Genomic DNA, 19444 nt, shown 5'->3' on the forward strand with positions numbered 1-19444 from the left:
AAGGTGTAGTATTTTACCATGTACCGTAAAGCATAATCTAAATCTGATATTTAAAAAGCAACATTCTGATTTTGGAAAGAGGACATAAACTGATTCCTTATCAGACAGTAATAGAAGTAGGGAAATGTATCTAATACTTAGATTTTAATATGCATACACAGTGCTATTTTGTATTATCATTACAACCAGTTTATTTAAAGTCTCTACATCTTTGTCTTTTACCCTGAAATGTCATAGCTTCACTGATAAGTTATAAATTATCTGGGCTTCCTTTCTGGCAAGGCCTAAATTATATCTTCTTCTATTTTCCCATTTACTGAGCCCTCAGCTCATTTTCACTGCCATCAGGTCACGGAGATAGATCAAGGAATGTCATACCCTGAAACTTAGAACTACAAAAAGGGTCATCTACGTTTTCTTGTTTCCAGGAGGTTATCAGGCAACTAGATGACACATTAGTTTCTGATGTCGAAGACAATTAAACTGTAGAAAGTTTTGTGGAAATACACATTTTTTTTTCACTGTATTTAAGCATTAAATTTAATTCAAATAACTGAAATACGTTTGTTTTACTTGAAGAAAAAGCTTACTATTTTCCCATTTTGTTCCTTTGTTAGATTGAAGACAGGCAGAGTTCCTGTAATCACAAGGCCCAGCTCCTAGGAAACAATCACATCAAGATGGGATAAAAAAAACTTTTTAATTAAATAACAAATATTGAGCTATAATATATTAGAAAAATCCATGGATTACAGTAGCTAAATTCTAGATTAGAATCTTGACTTTAAGTTTGAAAAAAGAATGGTAGCTACACTTCATTGATTTTATCCATAGGAAGTTGAAATTGCATTTTTTTTGTGAACATGTATGAATGAAAATAATACGTTGCTTTTTAAAATAGATGGTGTGCAACAACTTGGGATGTAATAGTTTAATAAAACCTAAATGTTATGAAAATGAGTTAATAGCTACAGCTCTCACTATACTAATATCGTTGGATAGTAGAAAAAAGGAAAAGTAAAAAAGCCAGACCAAACTAAAAGATAGTTAATAGGTAGTCAACAAATACTGTCAAGCAAAAACATAGAAAAATCTACCAGGTAATGGTGGATTTCATATCATCATGATATGAAATGATATCATCATATCAAGTTTTCATATCATCACTACTTTCCAAACTCTTGCAATTAACCTCATCAGTTCTACAAAATCACATAGTCTCTTCTGGTACTGAGGCAAAGAATTTGAACTTATTTGGGAAGATATAAGAAATTTGCTTTTCCTTTAACAGTCACAATCCATAACAAATATAGGATTCAGAAAATCATACATTTAGATAATGAGAAAGGATTGGTTTTCCATCCTAAATTGTTCACAGGTAGGTTTCTAACATTTTTGTACTGTTTATTTTTTATTTCAGATTTTATTTTCTTTCTCTGATAGTTCCTTCTTCTGTGTATCTTTAGTGAGGAGTCATGACCTCTCTTTACTTCATTAGAATAAAATAAGCTAGAATACTTTATGAACTCACTTTGATGAAATCAACTCTCCCTTTACTCTATCTACTAGAATCTTTTTGAAATGTAACGCATCTTTCATGAACTTAATTTTCTGTATCAAACTGAAAGGTGATGAGACTGGGGTTAGTAAAGTTACAACAAGCAAGGTGAAAAGAAGTAGACTTTTTCAGAGAGTAAGAGAAGGAGAACTGGAGATGAATTAGAGGAAAAGATATGGGGATATTCTTTAGTAGGACCATTGAAGAGATAAATAATAAAACAGGGGAGGTACATATGGGGGAGGGAAACACCCTCCCCCATTCTCCCAGTGTTCAATAAGAGAGGACAATGACTGTGAATAAATTGTGAATAACTGGAAAATATAAAAGCATCTGAAAATTCTGGGATTGTCTTGCAGAAAGTAAGGCCAGAGCAAAAGTATTGCAGACACAGAAGGGTGAGAAAAGATGTCCAAATTGCCACAATGCATCAAATTATTAGAGACAGTCTTGAAAGACAGCCTCAAGTTAGAGTACCTCTTTAGGACTTCATGATTTGAATTTAAACCTTACAATAGTATTTTCAAAAAGTGTAACACTCCAGCAGGCTGAATTCACATGTGACCTTTGCCCCCAAAAGCTGGAATCAACTCTTCTGACACAGTAAGAGAAAAACAATAGGACAAAGTGATGAGGTACAAGAAGGACAAGGCCTACAGGAGCTTGCTTTAGGGAACTTAAGATAAAGAACCAGTGTTACAAATCAGTTTCAGTTAACACCAACCACTGGGAGGGGGGAACAAAACAGAGTGGATTAGACACACCTGTGCCCTCATCTGTGATGAGAAAGTCCACAGATTTCAACCTTTACCTCAACAGTTTAGCTTGGGTTGGTCTTCATCTAATAAATGTATTACTAAGACGTCCTACTTTTTATATATACATGCATATGCAAATACACATTTTTTTTGTACATAATTATGTACATATAATTATATATATACAAAGACACTTGGAAAACACACACATGCAGAAAAGCTTGAAGGAAAGGCTGAATGAACACACTGAAAGCATACAACAATATGACAGATGTCTGCAGGTATCACTCTTCATTAAACAGATCTCTTTCTATCCCCAGTTACAAATTTAGCCGTGACTTTACAACAGGATGTGTACAGACGTATGAACTTTGGTCATAACATCCTTTATGTTTCCAGTAAGTACCTCAACAGTAACCAAGAAAACATGGTTAATGAACTTCTGGCCATTGAAATTCCAAAGAAAAATGGGTTCCTCAGTGTCACGCTTGGTTCTATGATGTGCTGATAAAAACTTTACAATAATGCTGAAGGACAGGAGGAAGTGGACTTTAACATGACATTAAATGACTATGTGAACTTGGATAAATACATGATTCCAGATGACCATTTTACAGTAATTTTTGCCTAGTTGGAGTTACTCAGAAGAAGGTTATCTAGAGCAACAGATTGGATTGCTGCTAATAATACATTGCAGTTTGTAGTTTCCTGAATATGTTTGTTTTACAAGACCAAAATGATAAATTTAGCAGTAAGGAAAGCACTTCATATATCTTTTTGTTTATTTCCCCATTATATACACTGCCCAATTAAAGAAATCATTACCTTGAGCAAGCAAGTAATTACACTAACTATAGTGCTTTAAAAATCCAAGGTCAAAATTTGTACAAATACCCAGTAAAACTGACAGGTTTCATTCTGTATGGAATTCTTAGAAAAAGAAAATAATATTAATAATAATAATAAAAGAGCAAGAACAACACATCAGTAACATAATCAATGATCTCTAGTGCTGTACAGGTACAACACAGGAAAAATTTTTCTTCTTCTTTTCTTTCGTTAATTTGAGGACAGCCATGACCTATGCTTAAGGATCTGTGATTAGGATTAATTGTTTTTCTCTGTTAAAGTTGAGGTCAGTCATGAGAATCCAGATCCAAAGACTACCATGAGCTGTTTGGAAAATTGCTCTATTGAAGAGTTCAGATGCTGGAAATGCAAGAATATTATGTTTCAAACTATAGAACACTGAGTCTGAGAAAATTGGGACTGTGAAAAATGGAGCCCTATATTTACTGATTTGCCATGCCTTTCTTCTGAATAGATCAAGATCTTACTTTACTAGAGATAAATAACAGTCATACCAGAGCATCCAGATAGACATTTGTCCATTGGACCTGTTTGGCTTTCTCTCCAGCTAAAACCATCGGTCTTCCCAAAACATCCAGATATTCCTGCCAAAAAGTGTAGTAAACTCATCAGAAGGTAGTTATTTGATCAAAGTACAGAAACAGCAATGAAAAACAAATAACACTATCAAAAGAAAAGCTATGAAAAAAAATAAAGATTTTAAAAAGTCAAAATTCACCACTACTATGAGAATTTGATTTTTGATTTATGATTTTTATTTATGATTTACTACCCAACTATTCAGTCTTCAGTTTACAGTATCTACTGTTAATTCAATTCCTGTATTTGAGTGTCACTCATTCACATGGACCTTACAGATCCTTATCCACTGCTGTCTTTCTATGAAGTGAAATTTAAAATTATTTCTGTTCAAAAATCAATTGCTAATGCTATAATGAAATTATAAGTCACAGAGCCTTCAGCCCAGAAGAGACAGTGGGCCATGAAGAGAGTGGTAACAGCTGGGTCCTACACCAAGAACTTGCATAACTCTATTGCAACAAAACTTTTAGATTTTTAAACCTGCATAGTCCCTACATTCCTTTAGTTCTGGAGTGCAGATAGAGTTGGTGATCTTATGAGATATAAGACTTCTGGTCTGATTTGGAAACGAATGCCATCAAACTCGTTTCAGTCTTCAACCTTTCCAATTTGTCTTAACATATTAGGAATATTTCTTGCCAGACCCTATCCGGAAGTGTTTAACAGCATCAAAGGACTCTAATTCAAGCCAAAAAATGACTTTTTTTTTTTTTTTTTTCCAAAAAAAGTCATGCCTGGCCTTGGAAGGACGGAGAACTGCTATGATAATTCTTTGCTTTTCTGGACATATGAATACATGAACTTTCAGCCAACAGAAATGAATATCCATTCATCTACAATGACAATTTGGATCATATCATATAATTCCAGGGTCCTGTGCCCTTAGTTATCTACACTCATGTCTCCTAAATTGTTCCTGAATTTTGAAGAGTAAATGCTACGACTGGTTGGACCAATCCAGGAACCTCTTGAATAAGCAGGATTGTATCAGGTCACTGCATCAGCCCAGCTGAGTTCAGACACATTAGCAGGTTTATGCCTTCACACAGTTCCATGGCTTTCTCCAAATGATTCAAACTTGTAGGGTCATGCTGTTAAGTCTTGCATGAAGCAGAGTCTTATTGACAAGCTATGAGAAAATGCTATTTTTACAGGCCATTATAAAAATTGCTATCATGTGTCAGGATCAAAGAGGGACCATGTTAAGGACAGGAAGAAAACTGAGCCCAAAATATAGCCCTTGTGCAGAAAACGTCTTCAGGATATACATGTAGATCACCTCAAACATTAGGGTTCTGTGGACATGGCCAGCCAGCTTTAGAGGATGCTACCATGACTAGTGTGCATGCAAGTCACTTCAGGCTAACTGGCCAGGGTAATAGGGATAGCATTAGAAATTGGCTCACTGTAAGTACACAAAAGGAAAAAATAAATTAGAATACTCTAACAGATTAATACTTTATATATAAATGAAAGCCTTTTTTTTCCTCTGTTTTTAATGAATTGTATCTTTATATTTTAGAAAAGAAACTACTCTGCTTTGTGTTACAACTGTTCCTGCACTTTGCAAACTTGCTTACCTGGGTGTTTATTCTTATGGCTCCAATGGATGGAATTTCATAATAATAACCTAAAATTCAGAACAAAAATAACATTACCTTACTGTAATACAATTCTAACCCACCTCACCTTAGGGAATTTAATTTTCCTTGTAATTTCTAATTACAATTTTATAGAAACTATCATATATGGATGAAATCCTTTTTTTGTCAACGCCACAGCAACACACAGCCACATATGATGGGTCACCATGCAATACAGGCCAAGCTAGTGTAACTTTTAAGTAGTGAGAGTGTATTATGTGTTTCTGTCTATTGTTGTCTCTAAAACTGAGATAATGTACTGGATTTGTATTCCTGTACTCTGAGTTATTCTGATGTGCCAGCATATTTAATAGTCATTTTGATACACTGTGATAGCAACAGTGAATACGCTGAATGCACACAGGAATGCAAGTAAAGCTACAGTCTGTGGCAATAGTGAAGTTCACAACATAAAAATATAAGGCAATCTGTGGAAAGAACAAAAAACTGTAACTGGTATTTCTTCTAACTAAATATCAGGAATGTCTTTATTCATCATTGATATTATCACTTATTTATTGGAATTAAAAATACTGCCTATATGCATCATTAAGACTGAAAAGAAAGGCACACTGAGCTCCTGAGCTCAGAATGTGAAATCCAGTTTCAGACTGTATGAGTTTGTAAGTCAAATTGTAGTGAAGGAACAGGACTGGAGAGGTCAGAGTACTGAGGCTAGACACTTACTTTGCATTAAATAATGTGCAACTTGATAATAAGATAAGAGTTTTAGTTAAGGACAAGTTATAAAAGTTTTCCTCTTTGGATGTGCAAAGAATTGTATCATTTTTGAAAAGAAGATTATGATCATTTTCCCTTGATAATATGACATAGGCAGTTATTCTGTAAGCCAGTTGGTTTGTTTTAGCACAATATATACAATTTGCATAGTACTTAGAGATACAAAGACATTACTTTAAAAATCCTTGCTCAAAATCAAATGTTGGTCTTCTGCACAGCACAATTTGCTCTTCATGAAGTTGTACTATCTTCTGCATAACTTAAGTCAGCACACAGAGGGATTGCTGAGGTTATGATACACATGCTGTTCACACTTTATTCTTTCTACATTTATACCTTTGGTTTATCCTATACCCCTTCTTTTTGCGTGGCTGTCTTCATTTTCAAGACCCTCTGAAATGTCTCCTGCCTGTCTCTCACCTCTTGCTTCTCATTGCTTTTTTAAACAAATACTTTCACATTTTCAATCATGCTTGGAAGGTGGTCCATTTAAAATATAAAAATATTATTTGATAATTTCTCTTTTTTCTATTTATCTATATTTACCTCTTGTCTCTCATTCCCTAATTATACTGTGAGGTCCTTCTCACACTCTTTCTAAATGCTTCTCTCCACATGTTTTTTTGTGTGGAAATTCTAGAAGAAAGCATTTTACTTTGTTACATTTACCCTTTTTATTTTTGTTTCTTTCTACATAAAGAGACTGGTGTAAAAATAAAAAGATGCACTCAGAAGCTAAGAAATTAAAAGAATAATTCTGAAATTTTCAGCCAAAAAAAAAAAAAAAAGATAGGAAAATTAATGCAAGTCAGATGATCCCTTGTAAGTTCTGGAGAAAAAACAAAAAGAACCCTAACTAGCCAACCAACCAAACAAAAAATCCCTGTGTCCAAACTCCTTAATATAAAACAGCTTTGCTTAATTTTCTTATCTGTCATCAATTCCATCTTTTTCATAAATGTCTATTACAACAGAGTGCTCAAAATTGATCCATAATATCTTATTTTTATTATAAGCACTACTGTATCATATTTTTCTTACAACATACTTTTAAATAGTCAAACATGTAAACATATTATCTATATACATGTATATATGCATTTATTTCATCAAGTAACTTTTTGTAACTTTGATTAAAAATACAAGAAAGCTAAAAAATGTATTTTTTCAAAAATGTTGAAGATATTGCTCTAGCAAAGAACAGTCTCAAAGACAGTACCTTTATTTTCACAGGCCATCCACTGTATAGGTCCTTTATCATAATTATGTTGACCAACAGAAAATGTGAACACACGGACCTATCCAAATCAAAAAACAGCAACAAATATAACTTAACTATATGTAATTACTTAGCTGTTACTCTCAAGTTAATGATAGTTGGATTTTTGAAAAATTTGAAAAGAAAAAGAAAGCTGCGAAGTTCCAATTTGATATCAATACAATAGATTCACATAGATAAATAATTAGATGCATTATGATATTTTACATATTCCTATTAAATATTTGTGCCCACCAAGTAGAACTCGTGAAGAATGTTTTCATACATCTTTCATGCTTTAAATCTCTTACACTGGTTACTGTCCATAATCCATATGAATTTCATTTATATTTTTCTAAGGCATTAATAATAACTCTTCAGGTTTTATTGAATCAGTTGCTGTTAGAAATCCCAATTAATTAAAACCAACATATGCATGGGTAGCAGTATTCAAAGCAACATAGAACAGCATTTTTGTTTTGCTTAAACTTTTAGTCTTTTTCTTGTAAAACCTCTAAATTAGTTCAACAGCAACGAAAGAGTCAGGATTAGATCCCGAAATTTCATTTTAAACTCCCGATATTCATTAAAGCTGTGTGTTTTATAAGCTCAGTTCCATTCTGTTTAGCCAATGCAATCCCAATTTATCTCTGCAACTCAGGGGAGTCATAGTTCCAGAGAAATACAAAAAATGTTGTCCAAGTTTTGGACAGAATACAGGGTTTTCAGCTGAGATTATTTTCCATGTAAATTGTCTGATCTGAATGAGAAAAAAATAAAGCAAGCAAACAAACACACAAACAAAAACTAACATTATTTCTGTACACAGATTAAATATCCTACAAGACACACAGAAAAACTACAAATACTGTGTCTTGGTTTCCAGATCAATACACTGCTCAGAAGATTAACTTTTCTGGAAAAGTTAAGAAAAATATTTTCCCAACAGTTTTAATAAGCTGATCACTATTACTATGTCCATCTGAAGGACTGTTCAAGTACCAGGTAGCTTTTTCCTTTTCAGACATCTCTTTCGTTATAGACATCTCTTTCTTTATAGACCTTTAACTTTACCACAGAACACAGATCACAATATGAAATCAGAATACAAATTCCTTTCTCTGGAACTGAGTAAAATGGTAATGTTTTCTTTAAATACAGTATTCACAATATGAAGTTATACATACTCCTTGTAAACTACTCTCTGATTGTTGCTACATTTTTAAGTGGTTATTTATACATTTTTTCATCACTTTATTTAGCATGTGCTATTACTACATAAATCTTAATTTTCCAATAAGCAACAAAAACAGTGTGACACAATCAGAGCTTACACATTAACCAAGAGATATAAGAATAGCTCCAAATCATCAGTCAGCAGCTAGCAATTGGCAAAACTTTATTACAAATGACCCCTATATGGAAGAAGGGCAAAACAAGGTTTGTGTCATTTTAATTAGCAATGTTTTGATTTTCTTTATCTGTACAAAACCTTTGCTTCTAGCAGAACTAAAGCAATTACTCAGACATATATAAATGTATTTTTTAAATGCAGATGAAATTTGAAGCTCTAATGAAACCACCCTTTTACAGAGGCATTTCTCAGTAACTGTTCAAGCCAACTGGAGTTTTAGTTACACAGACAGGTAGGGGAATTATTGTACATGTGATGCTAAAATATTGTTCTCATAGTTCATCCGGATAGAAACAGATGAAAAATACCTTCCATTGCCGTGAAAATGACCATTCTGCTAGTGAGAACATAACTTCAACTGATATATTTGCAACTATTTTATTTTATCTGTATCACATTGTAAAATCAAGTTATATTTGCCATCCCCCATTTGTTCTTCACCTCTTTTACAAACTGCCAGGTATAACCCTTCTAATAGACCTTTCTGCTTCTATTTAATTACCACCCATTTTTTTCCAAGCTAAATATCACAATGTTGTTTTCTCAGTATATCTCAGCTCACATGGCCCCTGTCTTCTGCTCTTCTTTTGGACTCACAACTGTTCCCAGTTTAGTGTCTACTAAACAATTAAGATTACATTCTTAAAAATTATGGTGAAATAAAGACAAAATCCACTAAAGACCACTAGTTAGATAGGCGAGTGACCTGGATGTCTCTTTTGGATTAAAAGTAACTAATTAAGAAAGAGTCATGTGGGTTTGCTTGTGTGTGTATAAAACGCGAGTCAATTAGACTTTACTGTCTGGCATTTGATCTCAAATATAAAAATGAAACACTGCATTGGACTGAAGTTTCAAAATGATATGTAATTTAGGGAAAAGAAGCAGCGTGTCAAATCTGCAACTAATCTATAAAGAATTCAGAATTTAAATTATTGACAACAAGCAGAGGACAATATATCTGATTTACTGTTCCTTGGATAATTAACACAGATAAAGAACTGCAATGAAAATTGGAGTTTTTAATTGTTACTTGGTTTGGCAAGAGGGTGGAACATTCAAAAGAGTTTTCTTTTTCCTATTGCCTCATCTGGAATTGAGTAGAATGACAGCCCAGCTGGAAAAATGAGTCAGCAAGTCAAATTAAACAAGACAATTTTAGAAAAAAAAAAAAAAAAAAAAAAAGTTCTGTGCTAATATTTTCTGTGACAGGACCCAGAGTAAGCCAAAGAACTGAGATAATCTGCCTATACCTTTTCCTTGTAGACATCTCTCCAAAAAAGACAAAAGGTTTCTAAACTAAAACAAAAACAGATTTAATTACTTTTAGTAGGAAAGTTATGAATGAGAACTTGGTGCAATGAGATCAGAAGCAATGGATATAAGCACCTCTCCCTTTGCTTGTCCTTCCATCCAAGTTTGGTTTCAAACAACTAAGTGGATTTCTGAGTTGAAGCAAACAGCCAAGTATCTTTGATCCCAAGAAGTTTTTTTTTTTCCATCTGAAATAACCACTGAGGCTTGATTATTTCTTCTTTGTGTTTCTCTGCAGTCTCTCAGATTCTGCGTACACTACAGACTCCTGGGTCCTTTTGCCCATGTCTCCTTCTTTCCCCCAAACCTTTCCCTAGGGAAAAGACAATCTTGCCTCCTTACAAGGGAGATCCATTTGTTCTCTTTCTATAGAAACATAATCATAGAATCATAGAATATCCTGAGTTGGAAGGGACCCTTAAGGATCATCAAGTCCAACTCTTGACACCGCACAGGTCTACCCAAAAGTTCAGACCATGTGACTAAGTTCACAGTCCAATCTTTTCTTAAATTCAGACAGGCTCGGTGCAGTGACCACTTCCCTGGGGAGCCTGTTCCAGTGTGCAACCACCCTCTCTGTGAAGAACCCCCTCCTGACGTCCAGCCTAAATTTCCCCTGCCTCAGCTTAACCCCGTTCCCGCGGGTCCTGTCACTGGTGTTAATGGAGAAAAGGTCTCCTGCCTCTTGACAACCCCTTGCGAGGAAGTTGTAGACTGTGATGAGGTCCCCCCTCAGCCTCCTCTTCTCCAGGCTGAACAGGCCCAGTGACCTCAGCCGTTCCTCGTACGTCTTCCCCTCAAGGCCTTTCACCATCTTTGTAGCCCTCCTCTGGACACTCTCCAACAGTTTCATGTCCTTTTAATACTGTGGTGCCCAGAACTGCACACAGTACTCGAGGTGAGGCCGTACCAGCGCAGAGTAGAGCGGGACAATCACCTCCCTTGACCTACTAGCGATGCCGTGCTTGATGCACCCCAGGATACGATTGGCCCTCCTGGCTGCCAGGGCACACTGCTGGCTCATATTCAACTTGCTGTCTACCACGACTCCCAGATCCCTCTCTTCTAGGCTGCTCTCCAGCGTCTCATCGCCCAGTCTGTACATGCAGCCAGGGTTTCCCCGTCCCAGGTGCAGGACCCGGCACTTGCTCTTATTGAACTTCATGCGGTTGGTGATCGCCCAGCTCTCCAACCTGTCCAGATCCCTCTGCAAGGCCTTTACACCCTCATTTGAGTCCACAACTCCTCCAAGTTTGGTGTCATCAGCAAACTTGCTCAAAATACCCTCTATTCCTACATCCAGATCGTTTATAAAAATATTGAAAAGTACCGGCCCTAAAATGGAGCCTTGAGGGACCCCACTGGTGACCGCCCGCCAGCCTGACACAGCCCCATTTACCATAACCCTTTGGGCCCTGCCCGTTAGCCAATTGCTCACCCATCGTATGATGTTTTTATTTAGCTGTATGGTGGACATTTTGTCCAGTAGGATCCTATGGGAAACCGTGTCAAAAGCCTTGCTGAAGTCCAAAAAAATCACATCAGCTGGTTTCCCTTGGTCCACCATACGGGTGATCTTATCATAAAAGGAAATCAGGTTAGTTAGGCAGGACCTACCCTTCACAAACCCATGCTGGCTGGGACCAATGACTGCTTTGTCCCCCAGGTGCGCCTCAATAAGTCCGAGAACCAACTTCTCCATGATTTTACCAGGCACTGACGTGAGACTGACAGGCCTGTAATTGCTAGGGTCTTCTTTCTGACCCTTCTTGAAAATCGGCACAACATTTGCCAGCTTCCAGTCTACCGAGACCTCTCCAAATTCCCAGGATCGTTGAAAAATAATTGATAGAGGTTCCGCGATGACATCCGCCAGCTCTTTCAGCACCCGGGGATGAATCCCATCCGGACCCATGGACTTGTAGGGATCCAGGTGGAGTAGCAAATCCCACACACGTTCAGGGTCGGTTGGGAGTTTGTCATCCCCACCGTCCCGGCCCTCCAGCTCAGGGCACCCTGGGTCCCGAAGCCCATCATCGGCATTGAAGACAGAGGCAAAGAAGGCGTTAAGCGTCTCTGCTTTGCCTGCGTCATCATCTGTGAGGAGACCTTCCCTATCAAGGAGCGGCCCTATGTATTCTTTAGTTCTCCTTTTTCCATTTACATATCTAAAAAAACCCTTTTTATTTTCTCTCACAGACACAGGCAGCTTCAACTCTAGCTGTGCTTTGGCCACTCGAACTTTCTCCCTACAAACACGAACAGCATCCCTGTATTCTTTCCATGACGCCTGGCCCTCCTTCCAGTAGCGAAACACTCTCTGTTTCCGCCTAATCTCCATTAGAACATTCCTGGTTAGCCACGCCGGCCTCCTGCCCCACCTGCCTGACTTGCGATATTTTGGAATTGCCTTATCTTGTGCTTCTAGGAGGCATCGCTTAAAGAGTGACCAGCACTGGTGGACATCGAGGCCTTCAAGAGCAGTTTCCCAGGGGACCTTACTGACTAGTTCCCTGAGCAGCCTGAAGTCCGCTTTCCCCATATCTAGGGATGAGGTTTTGGTGGCACTTTTCCTTCTGTCACCATAAATTTTGAACTCAACCACTTCATGGTCGCTATGACCGAGGCGGCCACCAATCACCACATCTCCCACCAGACCCTCTCTGTTTTCTAGCAACAGGTCTAGGAGGGCACCTTTCCTAGTTGGCTCCGTTAGCACCTGCACCAAGAAGTTATCATCTAGGTGCTTCATGAACCTCCTGGACTTGCTCGTGTCAGCCGTGTGGCACTCCCAGTTAACGTCCGGCAAGTTGAAGTCCCCCATAAGGACAAGGGGAGTTAATCTCGAGGCCTCTCTTAGTTCTGTAAAGAATAATTTATCGGCGCTATCATCCTGGCCAGGGGGTCTGTAATAGACTCCCACAACGACATCCCCTTTATTCGTTCGTCCCTTGATCCTTACCCAGAGGCTCTCAACTTTGCCATCGCCGACCTGAAGTTCCACACAGTCCAGCCCCTGCTTCACATACATCGCCACCCCACCACCTCGCCTACCCTGCCTGTCCCTCCTGAAGAGCCTGTAACCATCTATCGCAACACCCCAGTCACAGGACTCATCCCACCAGGTTTCGCTTATGCCAATGATGTCGTAGTTGCGGGACTGGGCCAGGACTTCTAGCTCATCTATTTTATTCCTCATACTGCGTGCGTTTGTGTAAAAGCACTTCAGGTGCGTCTCCTTACACTCAGCACCTTGTGGATCTGACCAAAGGACCCCACTGGCACACAGCCCCTCTGATTCTAGCGTACCATCCCTTAGGTCTTCACCGGCGCGCCTAGTTTTAGCCCCTTCCCCCTTTGACTCTTTCAAAATAATAGAAAAACAATAGAACAATCAGGAAGAAATAAAAAAGAAAAAAAAAAAAAAGAAAGAAAAAAAAAGAGCTGTCATACTTTCTGGTTTTTGTTGGGATTACTGAAAATAAAGTTCTTCTAGAAAACTCTCAGCCTTATGATGGAGAAGAACTAATGAATGGCCCTATCCTGCTCTGCCAGATAGGTCAGATACAGTCTTGAAACTCTTCTTAAATGTAAGAGCCCTGATTTTCATTACCAAGTGAAAGTCCAGAGGTGTGTTAGTTCTGTCAGGATAATACCATGTGCTGGTTAATGGGTAGCTCAATATCTGTATTCTGCATGCTCTGAAACTAGTCTTAAGGGAGAAAACACACACACTCATTCTTTTTATTGTTTATTTACATTATAAAGTAGAGCAATATTCTTATTAAAATTAAGAAGTTTAGAATGTAAGAGGTAAGGACAGACAGACAGCAAGTGGCAAAGGCTGCCCAGAGAGGCTGTAAAGTCTGCATCCTTCAAGGTTTTCAAGACCAGACTAGATAAATCCCTGAGCAACCCAGATCTCAGTCCTGACCCTGCTTTGAGAAGAACATGGAATGAGAGAGCTCAAGAAGGCCTTTGCATCCTGACTTATCCCACAATCCTTCGAAGGATATCAAAGAAAAAAAACTAAATCCATCTCCTAATCAGAGAAAACACTAGACAACAGAAATAATGGTACAGAAAATAGAGGAAGAAGTACTGTATTAAGGAAATATTATATAATAATATTGTATAATATAATAATATATAGTCCAAGAGTTGGACTCAATGATCCTTGTGGATCCCTTCCAACTCGGGATATTCTATGATATAACCTAATTACATAATTACTTTGTTTTTTATTTTGCACTTTTCTCTGTCAGAAAAAGCGTATAAAGACCAAGATGAACAGAAGCATTCTGACTGCTACAGATGAGGGGATAAAGGCACTCAAGAGAGTTGTGAGGAAAACAACTGAAAAACTATCCACAAATAGGCTACTTTGTTTACAGATCTCAGTTGCATTTTTTCCAATCTTATTTCTTCATTTTGCTATTGGAATAAAATAAAGCAAGATTAAATTAGACTCTTCCTTTGGATGTGTCATGTTATGTGTACTACAGAAGTGTAAACAACCAGAGTGAAGTTAATTCAAAGCGGTAACTTAGCACGAAATAACACTTACTGTTTAGACTGCTACATACATGTGTAGGCAATATGTGTAGTAGGCCTGTAAGAATTTTTTGAAACTGCAAGCCCTCTGCAAAGAGTTCTGAGTGGATGAATATGCATTTATTTTGACAGATAAATTATTTTTCTTAAATTCTGTGCTGCTGTAATGGAAAAGCTACCAATAACCATCTATGTGCATCTCTTCATTATTCTGTTTAGGAGGAAATTAACTGTCTTTTGGAGATATGTATTTCTCCTTATCAGATATCAAGGGAGCTACATAGTTACTTTACTTCACTATTAATTAACAAAGTGAATCCCATCATTTTACCACAATCATGTAAAAGTGTGCAAGACTGCATCTTTTTCCACCATTAGTTAAACAAACTAGAGTCAAAAATTGATCTCATCAGATCATGCAACTTCAGTTTTCATAACAGTATAATTTCAGAACATATTAATCTGCCGATAAAAACTCAGATATTATTATTATTATTTTTAAACTATAAACCAAAAGAGCTATGATAATTCAGTAATTCTAAAATCATCCTGGAAATTATTTTTCCCATTACTGTGTTTATATAGATTATCAGATATGATAAAAATCTGTTTGCAATTAATACTTAATAGGTACACTTCTGAAATGATAACAATATACCAAGCATATTTTTCTGAAAAAAACATAAAACTGCTTTTATATACCTCATTATGCACTGTCTCCTAAAATCCATTTTAAGCACAGCTTTTAAACGAATTAATCAATTTGTTACTCTTTTGATCAGGTAATTTTGTGGTTTTCAAGATGCCACAGTTTAAATTCTCAAAATTCTCACAGTTAATTTTATTTTCCTTTTCTTTTCTTTACATCCATAGACTTACTCACATAATCAAACAGAGATTTGAAGATGATTTCTCATTTTGCTATGAACTAACTGAGACCAAAAGGCATTTATGACCAATTTGAACCTAGAACAGAACTTCGGAGACACGATCTGAAAATCCTACAGACTAATTTAGAAATTACCTAGGTTAGCAATAGGAAGTGCCAAATACAGAGTTTCACCTAATTTCATAATCTTTTGTTCAGGACTGGTAGATTCATAATGTCCAAAGACACAGTCATGAAGCATTTGGGTTTTATCTATAAAAGTAAAGCAGATTCATTTTACTAGGAAGGACAATGAGAAGAGAAAGAGAAGCGTTATGTTTACCGGAAGGAGTAAAGCTCACAATGTGCTAGAGGTAAGTTGCTTAGCCTATGTCTATCCAGTAAATAAAATGGGACATAACCCATTTTCTTTCTCAGCCTGAGAAGACAAGCGGCACAGCATGGTTCCCATCTCTATGGCTATGTTATTTTGCCTTCCTCCCTCCCTCTCCCACCCCCTACATTGGGTGATCTCATTATAATGTCTTTTGGGAACAGCCCTGGTCATGCTAGCCCCTGAACTGAACGTCTTGGACACTGTTTGGAAGAGCTGACTTCTACAGGCCAAGAACCATACCATTGGGTCTGTTAGCAATTAGACAATATGGATGAATGTGAGCAGTTCTTCAGCCTGCATGCTGGATTTGGTTAGTTTGTGGGTATGGACACAGCTGTGTGATTCACTCATAAGAGTAAAGCTGGTTTTCTTGTGAAGAACTGAGCAGAGCTTGCCTTTATCAAAATGCCTGTGACAATGCTTCTAATCTTTTCAATGGGAGCTTAATGTTTAGACAAAGGAGGTTTGTGTTCGTGTTTCTTAGCTTAAGCAAATTCATAACTTCCATTGCTCTGAATACCAGGCTCAACAAAGTTCAGAAGATGGAGATTTAGGCTTTTGTACATGATGCTTGGACTGCTTACGCATTTTGCTCCTAACAGTAACTGGGCAAAACACAGAAATGACCGCAGAAGCTAGGGTGGTTAAGTTTTAGAGGTGTAGAACTCAAAATGGAAGGGTCAAAATTTAATCTCAAGTTAGGAAATAGCATGATACACCAACAGAAATGTTGTTTTTTGACACCATTGTATTTTTGATACATATGTCCAAATTAGGATCTACCTCTTGCTTTGGGTACTCTCCAGAAATAGTTGTAGACTTGGGAAAAAAACAAACCAACATGGAAAACAATAAGAATTTACCTCCCTAATACTTAGATGCAAAAGATAATTTCAGGCTTGACACCTTTGAATTTATAGACATTAAGTATGTATTAACGCATTTCATAAAACACCTACTCAAGTCTTTCCACAATTGACCCTCTAGGCTCTGATTCAGAAAAAGTTAAATTAATTTAAAGTTAAATGCCATGCAAATAAACCCCTTGTCATCAAAGGAAAAATGGTTTAATTGAGGCACATGTTTAAAGACTATTAGAGTAGGTTCCTGAAACTATTTTTCTAGACATTTATCCACAATGAATTATTTCTCCCAGACTTTCTATGTGTATTTGCAGTCTTCCCTATCATTAATATCTTTCATTCACTTCAATGCTACCTCAAACTTAAAGGTGCTATGTGCTATGAACTCCTAGTCTAATTGTAGTAATGTAATTATAATTTAGCAAAGAAAAGAAATAATGGCACTCTAAAATCAGTTCACATTACAGTCTAACACTAATGCTTCTTTGAGCTTAAAAAAAAAAAAAAAAAAAAAAAAAAAAAAAAAAGTTTGTGACATGTTAGGAGATTATTGGAGAATCTCACCATCTCACCTGTTTTGGATATGGCTCCCTGCTTACATAGGCTCCAAAACATTTAATGGTCCTAATATTTTGGGATAATAGACCCAGGATAAGGATGCAATGAAAGCTGTTCACTGAAGAACTCTGTGTAGTGAATGCAATAAACATCCGAAATATGTTTTCAGAATTGCAGTGTTTTGGAAGTGAAAAAAGTGGTTCTGTCCAGATTTTTTGTTGCCTCACAATGAAAACATATCTTCATGGAAATGGGGATATTTTCTATTGTTGAAATTGAAAACACTGCTATGAGTATTACAGTGTAAAGTTAGAAAATTTCAGAATTAATACTTCCACAGAACTAAGAAAACACTGATTCAGTTGTTCTGAATCAGTTCTACATCTTATTAGTGCCACCTCGTGGAACTACAGCAACTCACTCCCAGCTCACTGAGTAGCTAGCAGGGGATGCCCCTTCCTGCTCTGCAGCATGGCTAGAAGTACGCAGATATAAATATACTGTCGATATAAACTAATTTTCCTCTGTTAAATTGATTAGCAGTGTGATCCTTTAGGTTTTTATGTAGTTAAACCTTTGATGAACCAGACATATCACAGAAGTATAAACTGAATTACTGAAGTCTGTCTCCTGACAATAACTTAATACAGGGATACTATATGACATTGAGGAGGCAATGTTCTCTGTACTACACTGTCTCCATATAAAAGATTAGGCTTCTAATATATATATATATATAAAAATCAGGTGTAGGTATAAATCAGATGTTTGTTTGTTTGTTTGTTTTTTTAGCTTTTTACAGCATTAGTTTCAAGAAAGGTGGTTAGAAAGAGAAAAGCTGTGCTTTCAAAAACAGTAGGATTTCATAATTATGTGCTTGAATGCAGGTTTGAGAATCCATTTGTCTACCCTAAGTGAAATTGGGCCATCATCCAGTCTCTGGCCTTGAGAGCATCTGTGGTAGCAGAGCTGCCACATCTTCAGAAGCTTGCAAATAACATGTTCATGCAGTTCATGCAGATACATGAACAGAAGCTAAATTATCACTCCTTCCTTCTTCCCCTTTCCTTGGTATCCCTGGGAGTGGTCCCAGCACTTTGTCTAGAAGTGCACCAGTTGGCACAGGCTGAAAACCTCTCAGGTCTAACTAAACAGTTTTTGCAGTCATATAAATGACTGAAAAACTATCCTGGCCCCAAGTAATTGGCTAATATAAATGGTGCCTTAAGATATTTACACTAGCAGGTGATGTTGCTGATAGTGTATTGCAGTTGCTGTATTTCAGCTCACCCTGCTGAAAGGCACAGATGGATTTCATATACAAGAAACCCAAATAGCTCTCAACTAGTTTTCTGTGATGTGGGTATACGGCTGTAGCTTTGGCTCAAAGGGTGCTAACAGACTGGCTGCTTCTGTGATTTCCAGAAATGTACTGATTTAGCCCTCCTAAAGGTGCCAATCTCACTCAGCTGTCCCATGCCACCTTGAAAATAAATGTAAATAATTCAGTTTGAATTGGGTGATTTACCAGCCACTCATTTTCCAGCCACTTATTCCATCTCCTACTGATTGCCATCCCTCCCACAGACAGAGAAATTACACTATCATCTTTTTAATGGTTCAACCTTTCAGTGGTTCAATATTTTACTTTGGCTACCCAGATTCTATTTACTCAGTTGACTTGTTTTCCTCCTTGGTTACCTTAATAACTGAAACAGAAAACAACTGAATTCCTCCCTTCCCTAAGCCAATTTTCCCTGACACGCAGCATTTAGCATTCCCTGAAGGGGAAAAAAAAAAAAAAAAGTCATTTTTTTCCAAGAGATCCTTGTAAATTTGGTGGCCCATATTGGAAACCAGACAAAAGAGGTGACAAAGTAAGTCCATCTGTACTCTGGATTAAAAGCATTTTAGGCATTTCCTTGATAGTCAAAACAACATTTAGAGGCAGCTGAGCAGCTGGAAATGACCAGACTAATTAGAGGGATATTTACTGTTCGTACTGTGACACTAAGCCTTTTTTTTTTTTTTTTTTTTTTTTTAAGCCTTATAAGCTCTGGAGAATT

The 19444-nt window shown here is 37.0% G+C and overlaps 1 protein-coding gene across 5 annotated transcripts in view; it reads right to left on the reverse strand.

Annotated features, from left to right (window-relative positions):
- CACNA2D1 (calcium voltage-gated channel auxiliary subunit alpha2delta 1) overlaps nt 1–19444 on the reverse strand; it is a 413517-nt gene that overhangs the window by 50854 nt on the left and 343219 nt on the right. For all 5 annotated transcript variants that reach the window (XM_082781189.1, XM_082781188.1, XM_082781191.1 and 2 more), the window contains exons 13-16: nt 7372–7450; nt 5349–5398; nt 3681–3770; nt 591–659 (exon numbers count right to left, since the gene is read on the reverse strand). In XM_082781189.1, the coding sequence (XP_082637315.1) occupies nt 591–659; nt 3681–3770; nt 5349–5398; nt 7372–7450 (288 nt within the window). The remainder of the gene's footprint in view (nt 1–590; nt 660–3680; nt 3771–5348; nt 5399–7371; nt 7451–19444) is intronic.

The sequence above is a fragment of the Aythya marila genome (genome assembly GCF_965140915.1).
Source record: "Aythya marila genome assembly, chromosome: 1".
Taxonomy (NCBI): Eukaryota; Metazoa; Chordata; class Aves; order Anseriformes; family Anatidae; genus Aythya; species Aythya marila.